The sequence below is a fragment of the Canis lupus genome, chromosome 23 (genome assembly GCF_011100685.1).
Source record: "Canis lupus familiaris isolate Mischka breed German Shepherd chromosome 23, alternate assembly UU_Cfam_GSD_1.0, whole genome shotgun sequence".
Lineage (NCBI taxonomy): Eukaryota > Metazoa > Chordata > Mammalia > Carnivora > Canidae > Canis > Canis lupus.
Window position 1 is genome coordinate 17,265,998 of NC_049244.1, and position 12,256 is coordinate 17,278,253.

A 12,256-nucleotide genomic window follows, 5' to 3' on the forward strand; every position below is an offset into this window, starting at 1 on the left:
TGCTGTGATTTATCAATGTAAGCAAGGATATGAGGTGCTAGAACAGATGTTCTGCTCCTCAGCTCAGCCAGGAGGCATTCTGCCCATATGTGGATACTACTGAGATTATGAACCCCTTTGAACTTTCTGAGGGCAAGAGTTACCTGTTGTCTTTCCTGTAAACATGGCCCTTATCCCAGAACTAGGGAGAGTGTATTAACTGTATAAGACTGGCAAATTCCACTGACTTGAAAACTTGGACTGGGAAAGGGACAGAGAAAATAATGGGGTCAGGAGATAGCTGGCTTAGGGGGTAGTTGGGAGGAGTGGAAGAGGATAGGGAAGGAACTTACCATTGGATGCAAAGATTTTGGTATTATTCTAGAACTCTAGTTGGGCAGTGGATAAATGAGTACCAGTTTTTAGAGTTGGGCAGTGGGCAAATGAGTGCCAGTTTTGTTTTGCTTCATAACTTGGGTATGCATATGCTTAAAATGAAAATGTTAGGTTAAGAGATTTATTAGCCATGTTTATTTGTATTTAAGTTCCTCCCTTCATTCCTATTCAGCAGATACCTATCACGTGCCTTGAATGTAGGAGATGAGATGTTGAGTATGTTTTTGTTGGACTGAAATATTGCATTAAATTTTGTTGCATTCAATTTAATATAGTTCTTATAACTTGTCAGGGCACAGATGTTTCTTATTTCATTCTAAAATAACTATTAAGAAATTTGCTCGAGATAACAGTGGAAAGAACAAAGTTGAACGTATTTACAGCTGGCCCTGATAGGCTGTAAGGCCACCTCCATGGGGTAGAAGGCTCTGAGAACAAAAATGTAAAATGATCAGGAAGTCTGGATCTTAGGGCAAGGCAAACAAGTAATGTTAATAACACTGGAAACTTAAGGAAATATGTCATCCTCTTAAATGCAAAAGTCATCTCATTTCATAGAAAGAGTTATAATTTCTTTCTTAAGACAACAGGAACAAAACATAGAAAAACACTACATGCAAAATTTTAGACATATTTTTACAGGCTTATTTTATTTATATTAAAGAGAGAGAGAGTTGGGTGGTGGGGCAGAGGAAGAAGGAAAGAGAGAATCTCAAGCAGACTCCCTGCTGAGCACAGAGTCTGAGGCAAGGCTTGATGTCATGACTGTGAGATCATGACCTGAGCAAAAAAGTCAGATGTTCAACTGACTGAGCTACCCAGGTGCCCTTAAACACTTATTTTTTAAAAGATTTATTTATTTATTTTAGAGAGAGAGAGCACAAGCAGGGGGAAGGGGTAGAAGGAGAGGGAGAGAATCTTCTGCAGACTCCCCACTGAGCATGGAGCTGGACATGGGGCTTGATCTCACGACCCCAAGTCATGACCTGAGCTGAAATCAAGAGTTGGGTGCTTAACTGACTGAGCTCCCCATGTACCTCTAAACACTTACTTTTAATATAACATCATCATTTTGATTTTAAGTACAATAATTTTCTTATTATTTACCCAAAATGCTAAAATATAGGCTCTTAATCATTCTTAGAGCTTTTATAAAGCACTGTGATGAGACAGGGTTCTTCCATGTGCCTATGGAATGCGAGGTCTGTTGTGGGTTTGAATGCATTTATTTTCTTCTTTATTAAGCTCTTCAGAGCATCTGGAGGGAAGATAATCTTTTTTAAAATTTTTATATTTAAACCATAGAAGATATAGGCTTTTAGTCAATGTTAGTCAAATCCAAGTTGAATAAGTCCTCTAACGGCCTCTAATTCTCTTTTCAGGGACTTCACTGGTGGAATTGGATCCAGACCAAGACCAGGTAATTCTGTGTTGGCAGTAACAAATTCACGCATGCCTCTCTGATATGCAGTGTGATTTATGTTACAGTTTCATATCTTTCCCCCTTTTATTTCTTCAGCTTTGCTGCCTCTTGACCTGCTTCTGAAAGTACCACCCCTCATGCTCAGGGCCCACATTAAGGAGCTAGAGGCCGAGTTAGTGACGGGGTGGCAGTCCCATAGCCTTCCCGCTGTGATTCTTCGCAATCTCAAAGATCATGGTAGTACTTATTAGATCAAGTTGATGTCAAGCATACAATGGGCGAATACAGAATTATAGTTGGGCCTGAAATGTCTGAATGATGCTTGGGAGGTAATTTTAATACAAACAGCAGGAGAATTTCATTTTGTTTGTCAACCGTTATTAGTTTGGCAATTTAACAGTATCAAAATGCTTTCTGTGTTCACTTATTTGATTGAAATATTATAGGCTGTTTTTCTAAAATTTACATTTCTGCTTTTTTTTAATTTTTTTTTTTTTACATTTCTGCTTTGGTGGGGATGTTAACCAGTTAAATTATTTGTGCTTAAAATGCATACCTACTAGCAAAAAAAAAAAAAAAAAAAAAAAAGGTAACTTTTATGTTTATATTTTGTGTGTGTTTTTAGAGAGAGAGAAGGGGGCAGGGGGAGGAGCAGAGGGAAAGGAAGAAAGAGAATCTTAATCAGACTCCACACTTAGCCTGGAACCTAACACAGGGCTCAGTCTCATACCCTGAAATCATGACCTGAGCCAAAATCAAGAGTTGGACACTTAACCGACTGAGCCACCCAGGTGCTCTATATTCATATTTCTATAAGCTTTATATAAACCTATAACCTATAGGTTAACCTATAGGTTCTATAACCTATATAATATGAGGGAGTTAAGTTTATCTTGGTCTATCTCCTTTATTATGACACAGATAGTCCTTTTTGGTTATTTCTATTTGTATTTGATTAAAACAATATGATATCACATTGTTTTTCTAATAATTTAAAAATTATGGGTTCTTAAAACATAAAAGTTTATAGTAATGGTTTGGTGAAAAACAGAGTGTGCTAGTTAATGTTTCGAATTTCTATTAAAGAGGACCAAAGTACAACAGTAATAGTTAAACTGTTAGCTAAACCTGGACGATTCAGGGAAAAAGTATGGTGATTGTGCTTTTAACATATGTATGAATATATGACTCTTCAGTATATAGTTCTATTTTACTATTTTGGTTAATTTGCAATATTGCCCAATGCTATTTTCATTTTGGCTTCCTTAATTCATATTCTTTTGTAGAGTTAACACCTATGGTGAACATAAGCGATGTGAATTGATTTACTGTAAGATTAGTCCGTGTCTTCGTATTTATTAAATTTGCTTGGAAGAGTTACTGACAGTCTGGGGCCATTTATACCCTCATAGATGCAATAAGGTGGTTTTGTTATTAAGATGTCCATAGCTATCATGCTGACCATGCTGTTTGGCATAAGGTAAGTTCATACATAACATAATCATGAAGCTAAAATGGTTGTTGATTGATTTTATAATAGCAAGGGCAGAAGAACGTATTTATGTAAGCAACTCACAGCTCTGTTGTGATTCATAATAGGAATTTCTTTTCCTAAAGGGCATGTTGAATTAGCCCAGTTTAAGACTTATTTTATGTCCATAAAATTTGTCTGATCTCTTGACCTTTAAACAAACTAACTGCATTATAGCACAGTTTACATATAATATATTTCTTAGACTTACAGTTTGTTAAAGCATTCAATTTTTAAAAATATCGTGGCAGATATTATAGAATATTCTATAATGTTGTCAGTGAGTGCTGGCATGCACCCATAAGGGAGCTATGTTTCTATTAATATTGTAGACACATTAGTACATAGGAGAACATTTGGGTTGGTACTTATGGGTTATTCTGCCGTTGAATAAAATAAATATTTTTCTCTATCTTAGTGCAAAATTACTTTTCTGCTTAATACAGAAGTCATACTTTTTAAAGTGTGGTGACTAAGTTTGGACTATTGTTACTTTATCAAATCACAAACAGCTGGAACCAGGCCTATCCACTTAGCTTACCTCATCTGCAAATCATGCTGCATTCCAGTTGTTACCTCTGTGTCTCTAGCCTAACTAAGAAAGTGAAAAGGTGACATTAATAAAGCTCTCCAACAATAGGGAAACAAGTTTGGACCAATGTGTCATGAGATACTATTAGTCTGGGCAGTTTTAAGTTATATCTTGAATATTTGTTACTCAGAATAGGTAAAGCACTGAAATGTGTAGATGATTAATTTTTTTACAAGCATCCTATATTAATGTATTATAATTTATTTGACATTTGATTTCACTTTTTTGGATCGAAATGAACATTATGTATAACCAACAGCCACAGCCTTGTATTGTCTAAATATTCCGGAAATAAATTATCAGGGAGGGAAGAATTTTGTTAAAACCTGGATGTGTTCCCAGGGCCATAACTGGAATGTAAACATCATTTTCCATATGCTATGGCAGAAAATACGGTGAGAGCTATGATTTTAGAGTACCAAGTGGCTATATTGTAATATGATTTTCTCTATCTGGTACTCCTAATGTGAACTTCTAGGTTCATACTGTGGTGATGCAGCAGTACTTAATGCACCTCCAAACTCCTGTAGAACTGTAAACTATGGAACCATTTCAAGTTAACACTATTAAATTCCTTCTGTTCTGTCTTTTGATACTAACTAGATTAGGTAAAGAATTTATTTTATGCCTATTTTATACATATGATGTATCCATATACAGATACATGCACTTCTTCACCAACAGAAATGAAAACTTAGGAACTTCTATCTTGTATGGATGAAGCTATTAACACTAACATGGACTGAATGAACGAATGCACATTTTTAACATGTTAAATATTTTACCTCTATTTCTTAATTTTGATCACTGATTATTTACCATTGTACAAGTTTGACCATATCTGAGTATCATCTGTACTACTATTTTCCTAATATAGGTTTCCTTAATTTGACTCACTTCCTCAACTTAAATTTAGTTAAAGGAGAGTTTATATTATTGCTACAAATGGGAAACCAGTATAGAATCACTTGCCAAAAATAGATGGCAATTATAAAATAAAGTATAAGCAAAACAATATTATTAAATTCTAAGTGGATATTATTATCTACTTATCCTAAGGTCTTTTCTTTGTTATGAAAGAATATTAGTTACTATTTGAGAATTGGGGATGACACACTTGCTCTATACTAATTTACTCTGTGATATAATCAATAGAAAGAAAAGAGAATTGGGAAAGTTTTATATCCAATTTACTTACTATGTAAGATTATGCTATATTAAGTACCCCATTTCTTCGGAGACTCCAGTTGCTTAAAAATAATTGGTTGGTTCTGTTGTGTGTCCATCTAACAACTGGATGTTTTGCAGGCAGAAAATATGTGGTGTGTTTTATCTAAAAAACAACAACAACAACAAAAAAACAAGTCTTTCCTCTTGAAGTAGGAGACATGGTACCACATATTTGTGAAAACTAAATCATACCAAAACATATTATGAGAAATGTATCCTTTGTCGAGTACACAGAGTACATTTTAATAATATGTATGCCATTAGCATGGGTCAAATGTGAATTTTGGGGCAACACCAATCAAACCCAAATTTAAAGTGCAAATGTAATGTCAACCTAGAGTATGGCCTAATTTGACTGGATTAACACTGACATTTCCCTCTCCCTTGCTAACTTTTCCATTTCTCAGCATCAAACAGCCAAGCACTGAGCTGATAGATGGGAATTCATATGTTCTGCATTTTGAATAGAAATTGTCACTTCATGATTTCTGTTCTTAATTATTCTTTCTTACTACATGACTGAGAAGCTATTTTTATATTTAAGTCTTTTGTTCATAAAGGTCAGATCTAAATAAAGTAGTCAGTGTTTCATCCAAGTATTCCAGAGAGCATGGCTTAGTATTCCAGTCCTTGTCATGAGCAACCTTCAGTAGCTTACTTTCAAGTTAGTTATTGACATAAAGCAATTAATACTAAATTTTACAATTGCCAAAGTGACTTGGAGTACATGCCTTCTCTTGTTTTGTTGCATGGCAATTGCATGGTTATCCTATAACAAAAGTGCTCACTGGATTTTAATCAAATTTCTTATAATACTAGTCTATACCATGTAATTTGGCATATAATTATATACTTTCTTATATTGTTTGTTGGGATTTGGATAAATTGGTTAGATTTCCCAACCAAATTGTAAGCATCTCTATATAGTTTAAATATATCTTGAGTACTTCCTCTGAGGTCAGGCCCCTGAAAACTATTTACTAAGTAGCCAATACAGACTACCACTGTATAAACCATTGTTTATGCTTGCTATTGAGAGCAACTGCATAAGTCATCTTATGATTATGTAAAGAATAGGGAACAGTGATATTTTAATGTTAGATTTAAGACTGGGGAAGGGGTGGGATACAACAAATTTTTTACCAGTGGTGATTTGCTTCCTAATTCTTCCTGCCAAGGGAAACAGGTCCCAGGTGAATGCTGCCTAGAGATGTAGATTCTTTTCACGTTTTTGTAAGATAATGTCTTTCCAAAGAGATACTCAGTCTCACAGATGTTATTGATGGTTCCAATCCAAGATCATAATTTGCAAATCGCAAATCGGCTGTTAAATGTTAGCTCACAACTCTTCCCTGGGGTTTTTTGCCCTGATAGAAAGGCTAAGTGGAAGGAGGGGAAGAAAGCAACACCACCCTCTGGTTGGAAGAAAGGGAGGTCAATGTGGCTTGGACGGATCCTGACAGTGTACAAAATAATTGAATCAATGGAGAAAGGCTAAGCTCTCAAATTCCAAACTGCTTTTAGTAATACTTTTTAATGGAATTTAAAAATAGTTTCAGGGTGTTTACAATCCCCTTTGAATTACTGTCATGTAGTAATTTGAATATTAAAGATAGTGACAATTGGAGCCAATATTAATGAGAAAGAGGCAAGAGACCTCTTTATTCTGGCCTACCCAACCACCTGCCCTCTCATATATCTTATACTTCACCAATTTTTTAAAATTAATTAATTAATTTAAGAGAGAGCACGTGGTGGGAGGGGCAGAGAGAAAATCTTGAAGCAGACTCCCTGTTGAGCATGGAGCCCAAAGCAGGGCTCCATTCCAGGACCATGAGATCATGACCTGAGCCAAAATCAAGAATCAATTGTTTAACCAACTGAGTCATCCAGACATCCTATAGACCTCACCCCTTCTTCATTGATATTCCTCAGTATGGATTCCATAGATTATTTGGGGCATTTCAGAGAGGGTGTTAATTTTTTTTTAATTTATATAATTATTTATTGTTTTCTACTGTATTGGAAGGCAAAAGCATAATTCTTCTTAAAGTTATTCTTTGGCAAGTGCCCTAGTTTTATTTAACCCATTATTGATGGAACCAGATGGAGAATAAAAGAGCTGGTTCCAAGAGCATTTGAAGAACAGGAATTTGTATAGTTAGTCAAGAAAAGCTGAAATAACATTGTTAAATTGAGCATTAGACTGGTGAAATAAAACTATATGTTTTTGTGGTTAACCTCTATCAGTCCATAAAGGCAGATCAGTGTATCAATTTCTGCAGTCAGGAACACCACAGCCTATAAACTGCCTGTACTTTTGTTGGTGTGGATTTTTAGTTAGATATCCTGAGACATTACCCAATAGTATTAGCCTGGGATCAAATGGAGGTATTAGAAAATGCTTCAGCATGATGTCAGAGAATTAAGCAATAATAATTTTGCCTCTTTACCATGACTGGGATAAATTCTTCTTGTTCAGGTAATTGAATGGGGGTTGGTATGCCATCTTCTCTTTCTGTGCTGTTTTGTTTTGTTCTTTAGTTTGACTGATTAGTCTTTACATCCATGGTGCTGAACATAGTGTGTTTTTGTATCACAATATTTTCTTCTTGAGAATTCTGGGTTACATCAATTGAGTTGACTTTTTTAAAAAAATGTTCCCTCTAGGAGGAATAAAGGGAGCAAGCATGACTTGCATAGTCATTGTAGCATAGTGAAAGAAATAACTAAATCAGTGGAGAAAAGTCAGGTTGTACAGACTAGACCAAATGCATATGCTATTTTTAGGCTATAAATTCAGCAATAAACATCTAACTTTTCATATTTTCCCAAAATCAAACTTAATTTTTATGTTAAGCCCCCTATTCCTCATATCAGAAGACAATCAATTACCTTAAATGTAAATTTTAATGTACTGATGATTTCTCTGTCAGATTAAAATCAAACAAACTGAGAATTGCTCTTTTCTCTGTTCTTCTTTCCTGAGTGGTATTTTTGGCATTGTGTTCCTGAGGCTTTGAGACTGCCTGTGCTGGTATCCAATCTGATTATTGAGTATGGTTATCCTTCCACATTGGCATCCAAAAAATGTAGTGGAACAGCACAACCTGACTTCCGGTTCCCAGTCCACGGTTCCATCTGTGACCATGAATGAAAGCAAGACTTCTATAGGGCAAACTCTCTTATTTTGTCAGCTCACCATCTCAGGGGCCTGAAACAGTTCCCACCTCTGGGAACTCAGAAGGAGTTCCTGAATTCCTTGAGTTCCAGAACTCAAATATACCGTCCGTCACATCAAATCCTGGCCTTATTCTCCATGGTCTTCTCAAATCTAGCTTTTGCATCGAATCTCTATCCCCTGTGGTTTTCTGGGTGAACTTTTCAGGAACCCTTGTGAGTACAATATCCTTTGTTGAACTTCTTCTGGTGCCTCCTATGCTACTGGCCTTAGAGGTGGATTGTTGAACGTTTGTAGATCTGAACTACAATTCAGTTATTTTATTTCATTTTAGAAAAGTGAAGGAAAGAGGTAAGAGTAAAGCTTCACTATACTAAAATTTGAAAGGTTGTATTGTCTTTCAATGGGGCATTTGGTCAAATACAGACAAGCCGATATATGTTTTGGCCCCATTCATAGAGTAAAAGTATTCTTTGCTTCTTCAGGGAGTTCCTGCCCAAAACATTCTCTTCTGCAGTTGTTCAAAAAGTCCAGACTCTTAGCAAAGCGAATTCAGAAAAAATAGGAGGTCATACTATATCTTGGTCAACTTGAAGAATACAGTGTAATCCATCTTTTGTTAAAATTGTAGTAATTACCAGTTTCAGAACTTGTGTTGTGAATTGTAGTTTCAGTAGACTGGATGTATAGCATAAATCAAGTCTCAAACCACCAGGAAAGGGCCTCTAACTTGGCCATTATGATGTGCCATGAAATAAAAAAGCAGAGAGTATACTGTACAAAGACCTAATGCTTCCAGTTTATTAGATACAGATGCTTTCCAAAAATATTTAATCCATTAAACATTCAAAGGCATGGGTAGAACATCATGTTAAAAATAGTTACCCTTTTAAGAAGAGAGATAGTATTTGAGGCCTGGGAAGGAGTATAAATATTATTTTATATTTGAGGTAACCAAAGGAATAGTCCTAGTGATGAGTCAGAAAGAGAAGTGGGAGCCCTCAGCTCCTGTCTAGACTGAGTCAGTGTGGTGTTTTAGGACCTGCCTTGTTTCATGTTCCAACTGTCACCTCCTCTGTGATCTTGTTGGACAGTTTCCTTAATCTTACCCTCTTTTTTTTAGAAAAAAAGATTTATTTATTTATTTTGGAGAGGGATCATGAGGGGAGGGGCAGAGGAGAGAGGAAGAAAGAGAATCTCAAGCAGCCTCTGCACTGAGCATGGAGCCTAATACAGGACTCAATCTCACGAGCCAAAATCAAGAGTCAGAAGCCCAACTGACTGTACCACCCAAATGCCCCATTTAATCTTACTCTCTTTATCTGTAAGATGAGATAAAAACAATTGCCCTTCACAAGTTGTTGAGGACTAGATGAAACTAAATATGTAAAACTGTTCCAGTGTCTGCCCCACATTCATGCTTAAAAAGCACTGATCTTCCTCCAGGTCCTCCAATGTACCATCCCAGGAGTGGAGGGAGGGGATTGTTCTTTAGGGTCATGCTAACCAGAGTAAGATAGCAAATATTACTTTTAAAAGTTTCTGATACCTTTAAATAAATTATTTTTATGAGGAATTTTGTGACTTCCTTCTAAGTTTTAAAATTAAATCCACGAATTAAGTTCACTATTATAATAAAACTATAAAATGAAATTAAAATTGAATCAATTTTAAACTTGGATTTAAATTTTAATGGGACCAAATATTGTCTGTCTTTTTCAGGAGGAACTACTTAGATACAAATCATAGGCATACTATATATGACTGACATTGAAATATAATCAGCTTCTGTTTTTTTTTTTAAAGAGAAAATTATTTTAATAAAAATAGGACAAAATTATCAACATAAATGTGTGTTTCAGTTTTTGGTGAAAAGATAGGAAGCATATGCTAATCTGAAAGATTTATTGAGAGAGAATGCTTTAAAACTCAGAATGGTATAGCTAACATTTGCCACAACTTGAAAGTTAATCAATATTTAAATAAACAGGGGCACCTGGGTGGCTCAGTGGTTGAGCGTCTGCCTTCGTCTCAGAGTGTGTAATCTTGGGGTCGCAGGATGGAGTCCTGCATCAGGTTCCCCACAGGGAGCCTGCTTCTCCCTTTGCCTGTGTCTCTGCCTCTCCCTCTGTGTCTCTCATGAATAAATACATAAATCTTTAAAAATTTAAATAAACAATAAAAAATTTAGAAACAACATCTATTTGAATTTTTATCACTATTGTTTTCTTTTTTTTAAAATTTATTTATGATAGTCACACAGAGACAGAGAGAGAGAGGCAGAGACACAGGCAGAGGGAGAAGCAGGCTCCATGCACCGGGAGCCCGACGTGGGATTCGATCCCGAGTCTCCAGGATCGCGCCCTGGGCCAAAGGCAGGCGCCAAACCGCTGCGCCACCCAGGGATCCCTGTTTTCTTAAAATTATTAAGGCCTAAATAAACATAAATCTGATATGAGGATATATAAAAATTTGTGAGCATTTATCAGATAGAAAAGGGGGAATAATGGTTCTCATACCCAGGATTAGCTGAAGTAGTTCAGGAAACCAAGGGGGTTTGTAAGTGGTACAGCCAGTATACAAAACTATCCTTCCCAGTCTCAGATTTCCTTTTTCCCCCAGTCCTAACTCATGAGATTACTCACATCTCAGTAATCCCGCCAGAACACCCCAGGATTAGTGCTGAACTAGTCATGGGATTTTACGTGTCTTTCCATTTTACGGTAGCAGCAAATGTCTGAGAGCCTGTTCTGGTGGTACCTAAGACTAAAAATTAACCTTTAGTTTAGATGATAGGGATAGAAAATATCCTTTAAATTGAAAAGAAGTAACAGATTAGATAAAAATACTCTTAACATATAAAATATAATGAAATCATTAGTATTCATACCAAATAAAGAACATTTACTAATCAATAAGAAAAAGAAGCATGGGCTACAAACAGGAAATTCACCCAAGAAGTACAATAGCCTCACCAGCATTTAGATAAACACAAAATAAAACAAAGATTGGCAAAATTGAAAGGTTTGATAATACATACTGTTGATTAAGGTGTAGAAAAATGGATTCTCTTTTCGTCAGAGTGCAAACTGATTCAGCTACTTAAATATATATTTGTTGAGAGATCCCTGGGTGGCTCAGTCGTTTGGCACCTGCCTTTGGCCCGGGGCGCGATCCTGGAGTCCCAGGATCGAGTCCCGCATCGGGCTCCTGGCATGGAGCCTGCTTCTCCCTCCTCCTGTGTCTCTGCCTCTCTCTCTCTCTCTCTCTCTATGTCTATCATAAATAAATACAGAAATCTTAAAAAAATAAAATTAAATAAATAATATAATAATATATATATACATATATATATATTTGTTGAAAAAAAGAAATATATCTGAGGGCCTAGCTATTTGATTTCTTCTTATGTACCCTAAGAGATCTTTTATACTTATGCACAATGAGACATGTGCATGTATGCTAACTGCAGCATCATTTATAATCATGAGACACTGAAAGCAAATTAAATTCCCTTTGAAACAGAAGTGGCTAAGTAACTATGATGCATGCCGAACATGTAGTACTCTTTAATAGTGGTTATAAAAATTGGTTAGAACAGTGTGTGTTGATAAAAAAGAATCTCCATGACAGACTTGGTCAAAAAGAAAACAAAAAATTATAGCACCAGCCTTATGATATGTCACCACTTATTTGAAAAAAGAGAAAGAAAGCAAGCATGAAGTAAGACTATAGATTTTCTACAATAGTAGCTTTCAAACTCTTCTGGAAATGACCCTCAACAAGGAACATATTTTACATCACAACTGAGTGGACCCTTACTATCTGCAGTCACTCTGAATTTTTTCTATCCTCTTCCATATCATTCTATGTTATTCCATTCCATTTTTTAAAATATGGGTCATGACCCATAAAACTGCTTTC

General features: G+C 35.8%; 1 protein-coding gene across 10 annotated transcripts in view; it reads left to right on the forward strand.

Moving 5' to 3' along the window:
• Window positions 1-12,256, forward strand: part of NEK10 (NIMA related kinase 10) — a 228,214-nt gene that overhangs the window by 177,824 nt on the left and 38,134 nt on the right. For 7 of the 10 annotated variants that reach the window (XM_038570664.1, XM_038570668.1, XM_038570667.1 and 4 more), the window contains 2 exons: window positions 1,758-1,795; window positions 1,895-2,035. In XM_038570664.1, the coding sequence (XP_038426592.1) occupies window positions 1,758-1,795; window positions 1,895-2,035 (179 nt within the window). Of the gene's footprint in view, window positions 1-1,757; window positions 1,796-1,894; window positions 2,128-12,256 lie in introns of all 10 variants that reach the window. The other 3 variants (XM_038570669.1, XM_038570670.1, XR_005376940.1) reach the window with 2 other exon arrangements.